At 40.8% G+C, this 17,177-nt stretch overlaps 1 protein-coding gene across 2 annotated transcripts in view; it reads left to right on the top strand.

The window, feature by feature from the left end:
- MOGAT1 (monoacylglycerol O-acyltransferase 1) overlaps positions 1-17,177 on the top strand; it is a 41,472-nt gene that overhangs the window by 8,299 nt on the left and 15,996 nt on the right. The window contains exons 2-5 of one of the 2 annotated variants that reach the window (XM_526044.6): positions 8,429-8,607; positions 9,350-9,554; positions 14,454-14,628; positions 15,180-15,379. In XM_526044.6, coding sequence (XP_526044.3) covers positions 8,429-8,607; positions 9,350-9,554; positions 14,454-14,628; positions 15,180-15,379 — 759 coding nt within the window. Of the gene's footprint in view, positions 1-8,428; positions 8,608-9,349; positions 9,555-13,574; positions 13,892-14,453; positions 14,629-15,179; positions 15,380-17,177 lie in introns of those variants that run through there. The other variant, XM_054679420.1, reaches the window with a different exon arrangement.

Below are 17,177 nucleotides of genomic sequence, written 5' to 3' on the forward strand. Positions count from 1 at the left end.
GACATGACAATAGCCAATCCACTTTTTCTTCCCTCTTGTTCTGTTTTCTTTGTTTCTACCTTACCCACTGTTCCACCATTTCTCGGTAAAAGCTCTCCTTCTATTTTGCAGAATGGAGGCTGCCCTGATTAATGAATAGTGAATAAAAGTCAATTAGCTCCATAACTAAATTTGCTGTAATTTTGTCTTTTCACATTATTTTGTCTTTTTAGTTCCTTCAATCTGGAAAATTTGGAGAAAGTACATTTTAACATTACGCAAGGGATTCTTGGGCTTTCATAAACACTAGTGTGTCTCTTTGATTATGGACTATCTCCATGGATTTCAGTTTGAACTATACAAAGTATTTGTGTTTATAGAAACCTTCCTGAAAGATTTAGAACATGGGGCTGGTTTCAGCCAGATCTTTGTTATAATTTATTTGCCTTCGTCAGGCAAGGAAGTAGGTTCAATATTGACTGTGCTATAAAACAAGAAAAAGGTATTTCCCTGTATGTAACACTTTTTAAAAGCAGTGTAGAATAAACCCACATATGAAGAAAACTAGGCTGCAAAATTCTGCAAAGGGGTATGATGAGATTTGTCTTTTAGCACAATCCTTAAAAACTCTGGGAGGCAAGTTCTCTTAAAATAGAAATTTTTAAAATCAGAAGAATTTACACTTACATTCTTATATTCTAAAAATAGCACGGATAGGTATTTAAAAAATATAGCGTCTCCGGGAATAAGAAGGAAAAGAGGTGCTAACGGATTTTGCTTGCCTTTGAATTTTACTTACTTTCTCCATACTACGTTAAATGGTTAAAATAAGTATGGAAACAGTTTTCATGCAGAAAAAAATGAAAATTTTTTGGATGAGAATAGGAAGAAACAATACATATACAAGTTAAAGTCTTAAATTATTTCTTAATTATGGTCATTATTTAATGCAAGTAAATAAACATTCAGTGGCTTTCACAATGTTTTGGCTGATGCAGGTTGCTCATGGAGATTTTATAGAACAATTTCACTTATTGTAAATAGCTAGGTGAGTGGAATGGAGTCAGAAAGGGTAGCGACAACAGAGGGAAAATCATTAATGTATGGGAATTGTCTGTGTAAGCACTTAAGCGCTTTCAAGAAGCCACAGACCTGGCCACCACTCCTTGCCGAAAGTCTTCAATTCATGGAAACTGAAAATTTATCTCCCTGGTTTTGCTGGACCAACCCTTCTCCAACTCTCCAGACACCAACTAGGTATTCTATAGTTCAGTTCTGATACTGTCTACCTGGAGCTAGGTCTCACAGGTGAAGAGCTCGGTCTACAAGACTGCCCCGACTTTACATACCAACCACAAGTCCAGGTTGGCACTTGTGCTTCTTTCTGACGGCTACAAATCGAGGATTCACACGACCTCCTCCTTGGACTCTGTCATTTGGTATGATGGCTCATAGCACTCAGGAAAACACTTATGTTTGGCAGTTTATTATAATGGATATGATAAATGATATAGATGATTAGGTACCCAGGTAGAGGTCTGAAAGGTTCCAAAGCACAGGAGTTTCTGTCCCCATGGCGTTGGGGTACACCAATCTCTCAGCTTGTGATTGTGTTCACCAACCCAGAAGCTGTCTGAACCCTGGACTTTATGGAGCCTTCCTCATTTAGGCATGATCAGTTGCTAACATGATCAGTCACTAACTCCATTTCCAGCCCTTCTCCTCTCCCTGACGATGGGGGTGGGGCTGCAGGTTCCAAGCATCTTGGACTGCTTAGTCTTTCAGTGACCAGCCACCATCCTGGAGCCCACCAAGAGTTGCCTCATTAGAAGAAAAGACAATTGCTGTCACTCAGGAAGTTCCAAGGGATTGGGAGCTCAGCGTCAGGACTGGGGTCCAAATATTAAGAACAAAAGATGGAAAGATGTACCTAGCACCCCTGTTGATCAGGAAATTACAACCGCTTTAGGAGCCCTAGGCCAGGAACTGGAGGCAGAGACCAAATATTATTATGTCACAGACATGGTACTTACAACTAACAATACTGCGTTATATACTTATTTACACAAATGTTTGTTACGAGGGTAATTGCATGTTAACTGCTCTTACCATAATAAAAATTTTTGAAAACATATTCTTTTTTATCTAGATTTAGCAACTTTTTAGCATTCTGCCACATTTGCTTTCTCTCCCTCTCACCACACACACACACATACGTGTGCACACACACACTTTGTTGTTGCTGCTGAACAATTTAGAAGAAACTAAGTTGTAAACATCATAACACTTCATCTCTAAATACTGTAGCATGTATCGCCTGAAAACAAGAATTTTCTGTATAATCAAAATCCTACTATCATACCCAAGAAATTTATCAGGGATATGATAATCTTATTTAATATATGGTTTATATTCAAATTTCCCTCATTGTCTTCAACTTTTCCTTTATAAGTAGACCAGTTCCTCTACCTTTAATTTGTTTTTAAAGCTTTTATAAGGTTGATTATTTTTAAACAGCCCAAGCCAGTTATCTTGCAGAGTGCCCCCCAACCTGGACTTGACTAAGGTGATGGAATGTATTTCCCATTAGATCCTGTGAGGAGGCATCATGTCATTTTGTCCCTTTATTGGTGGTGCTAAATTCGATGATCACACATACACTTTGCTGGAGCCTTACTTGTTTCAAACATGTAGTAAGGTTCCAGTGATGGGGGCATTGTGGCATTCACAGTAGCCAAAGGTGGGAGCAACCCAAATGTCTGTCAACAGATGCATGAATTAGCAGATTACAGTGTATATGTAAGTGGGAATATTGTTCAGCTATAAAAAGGAATGAAGTACTGATGCATGCTACAACATGGATGAACCTCAAAACCTTGATGTTAAACAAAGGTCTACAAAAAACTTGATGTTAAACAAAAGTCTACAAAAGGTCACATATTATACCATTCCATTCATATGAATATCAAGAGTGGGTAAATCCACAGAAACAGAATACAGCCAGGTACAGTGGCTCACACCTGTCATCCCAGCACTTTGGAAGACCGAGGCAGGTGGATCGGTGGAGCTCAGGAGTTCGAGATTAGCCTGGGCAACATGGCAAGATCCTATCTTTACAAAAACTACAAAAATTAGCCAGGTATCATGGTGCGCACCTCTAGTCCCAGCTACTTGGGAGGCTAAGGTGGTAGGATCACCTGAGCCCAAGAGGTCGAGGCTGCAGTGAGCCATGTTTATGCCATGGCACTCCAGCCTGAGTGACAAAGTGAGACCCTATCTCAGAAAAAAAAAAAAAGAAACAGACTTCAGATTGGTAATTGCCAGTGGTGGAGCTGAGGGAGGAATGGGGAGTAACTGCTTAATGGGTAAAGGGTTTTATTTTGAAATAAGGGGATGTTTGGGAACTAGATGGTGGTAGTAGTTGTACAACATTGTGAATTAAATGCCACCAGAGTGTTCTCTTTAAAATCGCTGGTTTTTTATGTTATGTGAATTTCACTTAAATTAAAAAAAAAAAAAAAAAAAAGGACCAGGCGCAGTGGCTCACGCTTGTAATCCCAGCACTTTGGGAGGCTGAGGTGGGTGGATCACCTGAGGTCAGGAGTTCTAGACCAGCCTGGCAAACATGGCGAAACCCCGCCTCTACTAAAAATACAAAAATTAGCCAGCCATAGTGGCACGTGCCTGTAATCCCAGCTACTTGTGAGGCTGAGGCAGGAGAATCACTTGAACCCGGGAGGTGGAGGTTCAGTGAGCCAAGATCACACCACTGCACTCCAGTCTGGGCAACAAAGTGAGACTCCGTTTCAAAAAAAAAAAGTGAGTGAGGGACAGCTTCCTCAACAATCTGGAGAAAGTAGAATCTATGAGAGCTAAGTGAAAATAGAGTGCCATTGATAGGAAGCCAAGTTGTGGTTTTTAATCCAGAATAGAGATAAATCAACCCAGCTAAAATTCAGGCCTTCAACTCAACTTGGTTTGTGAATCTAGACAACTTTTAAAGTTATCAACATAAGTTTCGAGAGCTGCACAATGTAACAGCGTAGACCTTTGTATCTTCCTCTTCTCTTTGAACTCCAATTTAGAAGAATCAGATTACCCTGAATTGCTTAATGAGATAAAAATAGAAAATAGAGGTTATCTAGTCACCTAGTTTTTATAGTGTTTTCTTGTTTCAATCTGGTTTAGAATCAGAGGATTACAGGGCCAGGTGCAGTGGCTCATGCCTGTAATCCCAACACTTTGGGAGGCCTAGGTGGGTGGATCACCTGAGGTCAGGAGTTCAAGACCAGCCTGGCCATCATGGTGAAACCCCGTCTCTACTAAAACTACAAAAATTAGCTGGGCATGGTAGCACATGCCTGTAATCCCAGCTATATTCGGGAGGCTGAGGCAGGAGAATCCCTTGAACCCAAGAGGCAGAGGTTGCAGTGAGCTGAGATCATGTCATCGCACTCCAGCCTGGGCAATGGAGTGAGACTCTGTCTCAAAAAAAAAAAAGAAAGAAAGGATTACAAAACTATTGTGATGCTCTTTATGATTTGAAACAAAAAATGTATGCAGTATCTAGAGTGGGAATTTAAATTAGAACAACTTCTTTGGATAGCAAAATATCAAAGTGTATCAGCTGACAAAGATGTTTCTGCTTAGCCATCCAGTATTTTACTTCTTTTTTTTTGAGACAGAGTCTTGCCCTGTCACCTGGGCTGAAGTGCAACGGTGCAATCTCGGCTCACTGCAACCTCCGCCTCCCAGGTTCGAACAATTCTCCTGCCTCAGCCTCCCAAGTAGCTGGGATTACAGGTGCCTGCCACCACGCCCAGCTAATTTTTGTATTTTTAGTAGAGACGGGGTTTCACCATGTTGGCCAGGCTGGTCTCAAACGTCTGACCTCATGATCCACCTGCCTCGGCCTCCCAAAGTGCTGGGATTGCAAGCGTGAGCCACCGTGCCCAGCCGTATTTTACTTCTTATTATCTTATGGAAGTAAATCAAAATGTGGGCAAACTTTATGCAAGATTACATTTATAGAGAAAAATTGTTAGAATCACAGATGTTTAAAATGAAGAGAATGGTTGAATTAGCACTGGTAATCAATAGAATATTGATCAGTCGTTAAAAATAACATTGTAATACCAAACAGCTAATGTGAAATAATTGTAAGTGATAAAATACAGAATATTTAAAAATGTGTGGTCAGCCATATTAAAGAAACATAACCTGTTCATAGGGGAAAAAAGGCCAAAAGGAAAATTTTAAGAGTAATTTTTGTTGAGTGACAGGAACTTGCCTGATGTCCCATCTGCAGCTACATTTTGCAGTCTCCAAATGTGTAATAGTAAAGAAAGTTATTATAACAGTGGCTCACATTTGATGAATACCAGTTCTGTGCCAGGAACTGTACACCCTCATGTTATTTATTCCCTTTGTGGCGTTTGGAAACAGGAGCTGTCATAAGCCCATTTTACTGGCAATGGAATTGAAGATCAAGAGCTCATAGAATTTGTCCCGGGTCAGGAAGCTAGACAGTGGCAAATTCCAATTAGCAGTTCCATTCCAGACCTACATCTTAACTATTATACATGCAAAACATGTAATGAGCATTAAAGAGATATGCAGCATGTATAGAAAATAGAAAATAGAGGTTATCTAGTTACCTAGTTTTTATAGTGTTTTCCTCTTCTTCTTTTTTTTTTTTTGAGAGGAGTCTCTCTCTTGTTGCCTAGCCAGGAGTGCAATGGTGTGATCTCGGCTCACTACAACCTCCGTCTCTTGGGTTTAAGCGATTCTCCTGCCTCAACCTCCGAAATAGCTGGGATTACAGGCGCCCACCACCACACCCCACCAATTTTTGTATTTTTAGTAGAGACGGGGTTTCTCCATGTTGGCCAGGCTGGTCTCAAATTCCTGACCTCAGGTATCCACCCACCTCAGCCTCCCAAAGTGCTGGGATTACAGTCACGAGCCACTGTGCCCGGCTGTGTTTTCTTCTTTTGATGTAAAACATGTAATGAGCATTAAAGAGATATGCAGCATGTATTCAGGTAGCCAGGGTTCGGTTAGTGAAATATTGAATTAGTAGCTTGGGGACATTATTTTTGGATCTGTTCCTGGCTCACTCTATGATTAAAATTAGGTCAGTTTGCTTTTGGTGTCAGTTTTTCCATCTTTGTAGAAAGGAAAACAGAACCTCCCACTTGCCTGCTTCTTTATGCTTACGAACCTGCTTAAGCACCTGTAATAAGTTAGTCTACAGTGTTATTACCATTAGCTGGAGGATAGCGTGGCTTTGTGAAAAAGTGCATGGGTTTAAGGATTAGGCAGATCCAGCTGCAAATCCTTTGGACGCTCAAATTCCCTGAGCCTCAGTTTCTACAACTGTAAAATGGGGCAGCAACGTGTACCTTGGGGTTTCAAAGAGGAATAAATGAGATGCCCTATATACAGTGAAGGATAATCGTTCTCCACTCAATAACTATTCTTTCCCTGCCCTATTTCACTGTAGCTTATCTGATCAAACTTTGAGTACAAAAGAATGAGGCCCACATGTTTCCTGTCATTTTTTTGCACATCTTACCAAAATAAACAGAAAACTAACCAATAGTGGCAAATCATCAGTACTCAGATCTGGATAGAAGAAAGCAGAGGAAGCAAAATGGAATGATCCTGGTAGGAATGAGGGCAGAGGGCACTCTTTACAGCATGCTTTGGACTCATGGAAGCTTTTCTGGTGGGTCCAGAAGGTAACAGGATACCCCACAGAGGTGTGGAGGACACATGCTACCTTAACCTTTCATCCAGTCTTTCAACCTTTAACCAACTCTGGAGAGAGCAGCAAGTCAGTTTCCTGACTGGGTTCAATGATATATCTGAGAAATTTATTGATTTATATGTATCAAGAAATATAAATAGTCCAGGTGCGGTGGCTGAGGCCTGTAATCCCAACACTTTGGGAGGCTGAGGCGGGTGGATCACTTGAGGTCAGGAGTTTGAGACCAGCCTGGCCAACATGGCAAAACCCTGTCTCTACTAAAAAATACAAAAATTAGCTGGGCGTGGTGGTGCGCGCCTGTAATCCTCGCTACCTAGAAGGCTGAGGCAGGAGAATCGCTTGAACCCAGGAGGCGGAGGCTGCAGTGAGCCAAGATTGCACCCATGCACTCTAGTGTGGGCAACAGAGCGAGACTCCATCTCAAAAAAAAAAAAAGAAAGAAAGAAAAAGAAAGAACAAGAAAGAAAGAAAAAATATAAATAAATGTTGTTTTTGGTAAAACATGTATGTCAGTATATATGTATATATTCCAATAACAGATTAAACGCTATTTCTCAGATACTTTGGTGGATCATTTGGGGACAGGGTTGTCTTTAACAAAGTTGATTGGCAGTAGATAAGAGTTGGGGGGTGGAAATGAACCCTAGATTGGAGACTGCAGTGTGTTATAGAAGAGAAAGCAGCAACGGCATTCCTTAAAGTCATAGTAGCTGACATTTAGTGAAGATTTGCTATGTGCCAGGCTTTATGTCTTCATGTACATTCTCTTGTTAGCATGTTTCTCTTTTCATAATTTTTTAATTGTAGTATATAACATAGACATTTAAAAAATGTATAGCTGAGCTTCATGTGTTACTTGAAGGTAACCATTCTTGTCACTACCACCCAAGTCAGGTTTTGACAGTTTTTGCCCCGTGTATTTTGAAGCTATGTTATTAGGTGCATAAACAATTAGGATTGCTCTCTCATTATCACATGTTGCAAGAAGTGATGCATGCTAAGATCTGAAGAGTCCCACCTTTGCTATTTCTGTCTCTGACAGTAGAGTTCCTGAAAATGAAGTTTGTTGCTAGAATGTGCCCTCTTTGTGGGCACATGAATAATGGCTGCTTGGTCAAGGTAGGAAGATGGAATTTCCTGTAGTAGGAAATTCTCTACATCCCTCCTGTCGGTGATGATTCTTCTATATGTTCACATAGGGGAGCCAATGTAAAGCTATGACTAAGTAGTTAGGCCTTAACATCAGACAGATCAACCACTTATATGCTGTGTGGCTTGGGCAACTCACTTAACCCTTCGATAAGCTTCCATTCTCTCTTTTTTAAAAAGAACATTATGGCTCAGTGTTTCCTCTACCCATTCCTTCCACCTCCCCCTTCAAAAATAAAGAGTACTGTGGCTACTTTATTGGTATGTGGCTATACGAGGATTAAATAAAAATACCTTGGCAGGGTCCATAACACAATGGCATATAGTATAGTAATGGCATATAGTATAGTATAGTAAACACCCAATAAATGTTAAATAATACTGTGTCATTACTGTCTTGTTATATTACCTTACCTGAACTGAGGCTCAGTTTGACATATCTTATATGTATTAATCCCCCTGCCATGGGCCACTGCAGTGAGCAGATACTAACAGACTGATTCCATGAGACTTTTTCTTTTCTTACAGGGCCGATGTCCATTGGAATCACTGTGATGATGATCATACACAGCTATTCGTTCCTTTACATCCCTTATTTGATGTGGCTTTACTTTGACTGGCATACCCCAGAGCGAGGAGGCAGGAGATCCAGCTGGATCAAAAATTGGACTCTTTGGAAACACTTTAAGGACTATTTTCCAATTCATGTGAGTACAGTTGTTTTATAAAGTATTATTTTGATTTAGGAGAAGAGTGGAAATTTGTTTTCATCACATATATCTCAAGCTTCTTTTTCAGAGGGGATGTCTTAGTCTGTTTTGTGCTGCTGTAACAGAATACCAAAGACTAGGTAATTTATAAAGAAAACAAATTTTTTTCTCACAGTTGTGGAGGCTGGGATCTGGCAAGATACCAAAGATGCTGGCATCTGGCAAGAGCCTTCCTGCTGCATCAGCCCATAGCTCAAGGTAGAAGGGCAGGAGAGGGCAAGAAAGAGCAAGAGGGGGTTGAATTCATTCCTTTATAAGGAACTCACTCCCAAGATAACAAACCCACTTCTGTGATAATGGCGTTAATCCATTCACTCTGCTTTCATTCCTAATTACCTCTCATTAGGCCCCACCTCCCAACACCGTTGCGTTGGGGATTAAGTTTTTAAACACTTACTTTTGAGGGACACATTCAAACCATAGCAGGGAGAAAGGCTGCAATTTGGTTCCAATTACTAAATGAACTGTAAGCTGACTTGACAAAATCTAGAAGGCTATATATAAAGGGATCTGGGCTCAGAAGATAGTTTAGAAATTTGGAAACAGCTCCAACCCAGGGAACAAAAATGAGTCATGTTCTCCATTTTCTCTTGACATAAAAACTAGTCCTTTTGTTTCTCATTGGAAAATAATAAGGGAAGTTTCTTTTTTTTTAAATCTCAATATGAATGTGCTGTAGCTCATCAAAACTCAAGATTTGGATCCAAGTCACAACTATATATTTGGGTTTCACCCCCATGGAATAATGGCAGTTGGAGCCTTTGGGAATTTTTCTGTAAATTATTCTGACTTCAAGGACCTGTTTCCTGGCTTTACTTCATATCTTCACGTGCTGCCACTTTGGTTCTGGTGTCCTGTCTTTCGAGAATATGTGCTGAGTGTTGGTAAGTGATGGTAGATCACTGTTTCCACAGTGCTTTGGGGTAGCAGGAGCACACAGAACATTCCCTCCCAGGCCCATGTGTGTTTATGGTCTCTTAGAGTAAAACCTGTTTTATCCTCATCTGGCACTTCCTATGGTGTCTGGGTGTTTCCTGCCCTCCCCCACTGGACTGTAAGTGGCAGAAACACAAACTGTGTCTTCTTTTCTGTTCCATCCCAAGTATCCAGCATGGTGCCTGGAACATAGAAATGTTCAATGAATATTAACACAATGATCAAATAAAGTAATGAATGCAGTTTGTGTATTCAGATGTAGAAAAAGAAATCATGGATCAAGTAAGTGACAAATCACACCCTTGGAGAGGCACCATGCATGCTGTTACGAATACTAGAAATGGAAAATGTCTTTCATTGTGTCTTGAAGTAACAGCAGTGATAAAACTAAGCATATTCAACTTGCTGTCTTCCTAGATGAAAAATAACTTGGCTCAGAAATAAGAGTCCAGGCTGGGCGCGGTGGCTCACGCCTGTAATCCCAGCACTTTAGGAGACTGAGGTGGGCAGATCTCTTGAGCCCAGGAGGTTGAGACCAGCTTGGGCCACACGGCAAAACCCTGTCTCTACAAAAAATGCAAAAATTAGCTGGGCATGGTGGCACACATCTGTAGTCCCAACTACTCAGGAAGCTGAGGTGGAAGGATCACCTGAGCTTGGGAGGTCAAGGCTGCAGTGACCGGAGATGGTGCCCCTGCACTTCAGTCTGGGTGACAGAGCGAGACCCAATCACAATTAAAAAAATAAATAAAAAGAGACGAGGGCAGTGGCTCACACCTGTTATCTCAGCACTTTGGGAGGCCGAGGTGGGCTGAATCACTTGAGGTCAGGAGTTCGAGACCAGCCTTGCCAACATAGTGAAACCCCGTCTCTACTAAAAATACAAAAATTAGGGCATGGTAGTGGGCGCCTGTAATCCCAGCTACTCAGGAGGCTGAGGTGGGGGAACTGCTTGAACCCAGGAGGTGGAGGTTGCAGTGAGCCAACATTTTGCCACTGCACTCCAGCCCGGGCGACAGAGCGAGACTCCGTCTCAAAAAAGAAAGAAAGAAAAAAAGAATTGTTATGGTCTTCTAGACTTTTATTACGTCCTATTAATCTCTCAAGTCACTACTGTCATTATATACCTGGTAGGATATCACTAAGCACCCAGGTACCAGAATTCACCGCTGAGTTTTCAGGTTGTTTTCAAAGTCCAGCCTGGTCCAGAGGGCACACTAGAGGGCGCACTAAACCCTCCAAGCTACCGGAAGATCCGGCATCTGGCCTGCAGAGGGTGCACTATCCCCCTCTTAACCACCAAAGGTGGGGTGGGGGGGAATTACTTCTCTTCCTTGTTTTGTATACAGTGTGTTAGAGTTTTATAAAAGGAAGACAATTACAGAGAAAAATGTTTAAATTTCACAAAAGCACAGAAACATATTTAAAGTGTAATGTTTGCTTATTCAAAGCATTGCCGCAGTGAGTTTGAGTCGTATAGTTAAGAGCAGGTTTGGCAAATTCATGGACAAGAGATGTAGGTACCCCCTTCTCCATAGCCTTATCAGACACATATACTCCATCTTAGAGTCTTTCTCCGTATAGTGCCCCTACAGCCACTGCAGTTTACTAGAGTTGGCTTTGGAGAGGAAAGCTGTTTGCAATCCCTGGTTTCTTTTTCTTTTTTCTTTTTATTTATTTTTATTTATTTATTTTTATTTTTTTATTTTTGAGACGGAGTTTCGCTCTTGTTGCCCACGCTGGGGAGTGCAATGGCGTGATCTTGGCTCATTGCGACCTCTGCATCCCTGGTTCAAGTGATTCTCCTGCCTCAGCCTCCCGAGCAGCTGGGATTACAGGCGTGCACCACCATGCCGGGCTAATTTTTTGTATTTTTAGTAGAAACGGGGTTTCACCATGTTAGCCAGGCTGGTCAAGAACTCCTGACCTCAGGTGATCCACCCACCTCGGCCTCCCAAAGCGCTGGGATTACAGGCATGCACCACTGCGCCCAGCAATCACTGGTTTCTGACATCATGAATTGTTTTCTGTGGTACAACCTTCAGTTCCTTAAAAGGTAAATAGAAATACTCAAACTTTCAGCCAGTGGAGGTTTGGACTATCCTTGTTTCTAAGTCTAAAGAATTATCTATACTTCCCAGAACCAGCTTCCTAGGACAGCCCTTGGTCCAAGGCTGCCCCTCTCCACTGTGCCTGCCCAAGTGGCTGCCTCTCTGGGTGTGAAAGACTGACAGACATAGGCACCAGACCTCACGTAGTAAGGAACCATAGGGCTTCAGAGGGCCTTTGTTGACAGCAGTCTGTTTTGCTCTTACCCAATAGGATTCTGCATCTGTAAGTCCTTTTAAATCCCACCTCCAACCCATTCCTCTTGTCCCATTTTGGGTGTATCTATACCTATCAGGTGTCAGCCAGAGCCAACTGCGTTTCAGGTTCATACTTCTTTCTGTTTACCCCTTAAGGCTGGACAGGTAACAGAATCAGATCACAACAGCCTTATATACCATACAGAGGACTTTAGATTTTATTTTGTAGATAAGCCATGGGGAACTTGGAGGGATTTTGAGCAAAGGAGGGATCTGATGGATTTGGTGTGATAGAAAGATAATTCAGGCAGCAGCTTGGAACGTGGTTACAGGCAGGTAGGCCTGGAGACTGATGATGGAAGCGGCCTGTTGAGTGATGAAGGGAGACGTGATAAGGGCTAAGCTAACAGTGGCAATGGCACTGGAGATACAGAAGAGGAGATTAATATAAAAAATTTCTGATACAGTCTCTAAGACTTAGTGATTGATTCATCCTCATGAAGTCAGTAACTATTTTGTCATTATTATCAATACTTAGCCCAGTACCTGGCCAGTAGCAGGTGCTCAATAAATGCTTTTAAATGAATGAATGATCAGTCAATGTGGTGGCTAAGAAAGGAGAATGTGGCTACATATGGAAGAAGCTGTGTTTTGACCAGATAGATGATGGTCCCATTCACCTTGATAAATAATGTTGGAAGAGGGACAACTTTAAGGGAGAATTTAATGCATTCGGTTTGGAGACGTGTAGTTTGAGGTGTCTTAGAGCTGTCACTGTAGAGCTGTCAATTGGGCATTTGGAGATATGGGCCTGGAACCTCAGGAGGAAGATCTCCTGACAGATGGATTTGGGAGAACTCAGCATACATAAATGGTAGTTGAATCCATGGGTGTAGATGAGGTTAGAGGACAAGAGAGATAAGGAAGGACCCCTAAGAAATAGCAGCATTCAAGGATGGCCTGAAGACAAGAAGCCTGAGGGAAAACGGAGAAGTGGCCAGAGGCAAGCTAGGAGAGCCAGGGGTGTGGAAACCCAAGAGGCCCTCTTCCTGGTGGAAGAGATGCACCCAACTCTCACTCAGGTTCACACAGAGCAGAATGGCATGTCTTGACCTCAGTGAAGGTTCAAACCCATCTAGGCAGGCTCAGGCTCTCTACCTCTAACCCAGCATCCTCTGCCTCTTAAGAGGGCAGTTGGTCATTCAGAATCCTGTCATAATTCCTCCCATAATAGAAACCCAGAGTAAAATGAGCATACCATTTTCTTCAAGTGATGAGATATGCTATGTCTTTATAAAGCCTGTCTAACACTTTCTGTTATGACTAAATAAAAATGGATAAAACCCAGAATGGAAAGAAACATAAGACATTAAAAAGTGATTATTTCTGAAATGTAGTTCAAGATTGGTTTGTATTTTTGTCTTTATTCTTTCCTATATTTTCCTCCAAGAGTATGTAGAACATGTGAAATCTGAAAAGGAATCTTTTAAGTTATTTTTACATGGGAAAGCCTGAAATACAGACCGAACAATTATCTAACTGTTTTAAATGAACAATTTACCAAAGTCAGACTATACTTATTGGAAACATGTAGAGATCTGGCAAGTGATCTAGGTTGTCAAATGTCTTGATTTTTTTTTTTTTTTAACCATTTTGTATTAGTTCGTTTTCACACTGCTGATAAAGACATATCCAAGACTGGGAAGAAAAAGAGGTTTGAAAGACTTACAGTTCTACATGGCTGGGGAGGCCTCATAATCATGGTGGAAGGCAAGGAGAAGCAAGTCACGTCTTACACGGATGGCGGCAGGCAAAGAGAGAGCTTGTGCAGGGAAACTCCTCTTTATGAAACAATCAGATCTCATGGGACTTATTCACTATCACGAGAACAGCATGAGAAAGACCTGCCCCCACGAGTCAGTTACCTCCAACTTGGTCCCTTCCACGACATGAAGGAATTGTGGGAGTTGCAATTCAAGGTGAGATTTAGGTGGGGGCACAGTCAAACGATATCACATTTATATTATAAATCCAGGTTTGGAAAATAATGATCCATATAGAATGTCTGAAAACAGGCCATTATATATTCAGAAAATCCACTGCAGCCTCTTGGAGAATATACTTTTTGGTTCTGTGTAAAAATTCGCCATGATAAATATCAAGGCCACCACATACAGCTGTGCAGGTTGTGCACTGAACAACTCCAGGGGCAGGGGATCCTTTTACTTAGAATGCAATATAAATCGTGCCCTCTAGAGTTCAGCAGTGCACAACCTACCTAAACAAACAAGTGGTAGACCTAGTAATGACTGAATGACATTTTAAAGACCTAGCCCATTACCTGCCAAAATGTTAACTTATTAATAGAATACATTACTAAAGATTTGGCTATGAAAAATTACAAACTTACAAAGTGCTCCAAAGGCAAGCAGTGTAGGAAATTTTGTTAAATGTTTACTATTGTCATGGAATATTATGATAAAACATTGTAATATTGTTAGAAAAGGATAACTAGTTACACTTTTTGTTTTATTCACTAAGGCCTGGTTTCAGTTTCCAAGAAAAGTGTGTCCTACATGGTAAGCAAGGAGGGAGGTGGAAACATCTCTGTCATTGTCCTTGGGGGTGCAAAAGAATCACTGGATGCTCATCCTGGAAAGTTCACTCTGTTCATCCACCAGCGGAAAGGATTTGTTAAAACTGCTTTGACCCATGGGTAAGTGGCTTTTTGTATAAAGTAGGGGGTCAGAAAAGTTAAGACATTATTAAACAAACCACGAAGAAGTAAGGTGATTTTCTAGCCCTTAAAGACCTCTCCAAATCGATCTGACAGTAAAAGCAGGTGTGGATGTTCTTGGGGAATGGAATATGACCTTTTTACTACAGTAGCTCAATGCCATGACATTCAGCAATTAAACTTAACTCTAAAAGCAAAACAACGAGAACAACAACAAACACCAACATTCTATATATACAGTGTAATTTTCCAGCCAAATCAACAGTGGCCAAAGCTATAGATAAAAGAGAAGTTTCCTGGAACCCTAATTTTCTATAGAATAAAATCCTGTCAATGGCTAGCCTGCTGAAATTCCTCCCTAAAGAATGTCAAGTTTAAGACAGTTTCAATGAACGTGAAGTTAGCAATATAGGAAGGCTTGGGCACATTTAAAAAATTTTTCAGAAGTTGTTGCAAGAGTCAGCTAAACAGAATAAATTATTTGAATCCTTTTCATTGAAAATTCTCACCCGTCCCCTTTGTTATTGCAGCGCCTCTCTGGTCCCAGTGGTTTCTTTTGGTGAAAATGAACTGTTTAAACAAACTGACAACCCTGAAGGATCATGGATTAGAACTGTTCAGAATAAACTACAGAAGATCATGGGGTTTGCTTTGCCCCTGTTTCATGCCAGGGGAGTTTTTCAGTACAATTTTGGCCTAATGCCCTATAGGAAAGCCATCCACACTGTTGGTATGTACATAAAATAACTACAACTATTAGCTTACTTTAAGCAATGTTTCTTGTTATTGATTGAGGTGCTAATGCAAGGGAAGTGGCTTTGAGTAAGAACTTCCTGAAACAATAATCCTGTAGATGTTATTTGAGTTTTGTTTCTGGTATTCCTTTTATTTATGAAATGACTACATTTTCCACTAGAATAGGAATTGATTACTTTCAAGAATACTGCTATTGCACTACAAGTAAAATCCAATTTTCAAAATAAAGTTTCTAATACTCTATAATGAATCTATTTCTCTGTGCCAGCCAATTATAGCATAGCAATTCTTTGATGACAAGTCATATCAGAGTTTATAGATAGATGAACATTTCTGTATGATAAGTGTCCTCATTATGTTCAGTTCACATAAGCATCAGTTTCTATAGCAAAAGCTTTTTTTTTTGCAGCTAGCTATTTTATATATATTCTGCTATTCTGCTATAGACTTATTTTTTTTTATTTCAGTAGGTTTTTGGGGAACAGGTGGTGTTTGGTTACATGAATAAATTCTTTAGTTGTGATTTCTGAGATTTTGGTGCACCCATCACTGGAGCAGTGTATACTCTACCCAATATGTAGTCTTTTATCCCTCACCCCTCTTCCACTCTTTCCCCCGAGTCCCCAATGTCCATTGCATCATTCTTAATGCCTTTGTGTCCTCATAGCTTAGCTCCCACTTATGAGTGAGAACATACGATGTTTGGTTTTCCATTCCTGAGTTACTTCACTTAGAATAATGGTTTCCAATTCCATCCAGGTTGCTGAAAATGCCATTATTTCATTACTTCTTATGGCTAAGTAGTAGTCCATGATGTTTATATACATATATCACAATTTCCTTATCCACTCAATGATGGGCATTTGGGCTGGTTCCATATTTTTGCAATTGCAAATTGTTCTGCTATAAACATGTGTGTGCAAGTATATTTTTCGTATAATGACTTCTTTTCCTTAGGGTAGATACCCAGTAGTGGGATTGCTAGATCAAATGATAGTTCTACTTTTAGTTCTTTAAGGAATGTCTACAGTTTTCTCTAGCGGTTGTACTAGTTCACATTCCTACCAGCAGTGTGAAAGTGTTCCCTTTTCACTGCATCCACACCAACATCTATTATTTTTTGAATTTTTGATTATGGCCATTTTTGCAGGAGTAAGGTGGTATCGCATTATGATTTTGATTTACATTTCCCTGATCATTAGTGATGTTGAGCATTTTTTCATATGTTTGTTGACCATTTGTATATCTTCTTTTCAGAATTGTCTGTTCATGTCCTTAGCCCTTTTTGATGGGATTGTTTGTTTTGTTCTTGCTGATTTATTTGCATTCCTTGTTGATTCTGACTCTTAATTAGACTCATTTTATTTTAAAAAGCTGCATGTTTGGGAGAATCCAGTTGAGGGAGGAGGGTGAAGACCATGTTGATAAAAATACTGAGGAGTTGGCCAAGTGTGGTGGCACACACCTGTATTCCTAGCACTTTGGGAGGCTGAGACAGGAGGAATGCCTGAGCCCAGGAGTTCGAGACCAGACTGGCAACAAAGCTGGACCTCATCTCTACTAAAAATTTTAAAAATTAGCGGGGCCCCATGGCATGTGCTTGTAATCCCAGTGCTTTGGGAGGCTGTGGAAGAAGGAGCACTTGAGCCCAGGAGTTGGAGGTTGGAGTGAGCTATGATTGTGCCATGACACTATAGCCTGGGTGACAGATCAAGACCCTATCTCAGAAAAACAAAAACAAAAATAAAAAACCCAGGAGAAAATTATTTAGC

The sequence above is a fragment of the Pan troglodytes genome, chromosome 13, assembly GCF_028858775.2.
Source record: "Pan troglodytes isolate AG18354 chromosome 13, NHGRI_mPanTro3-v2.0_pri, whole genome shotgun sequence".
NCBI lineage: Eukaryota > Metazoa > Chordata > Mammalia > Primates > Hominidae > Pan > Pan troglodytes.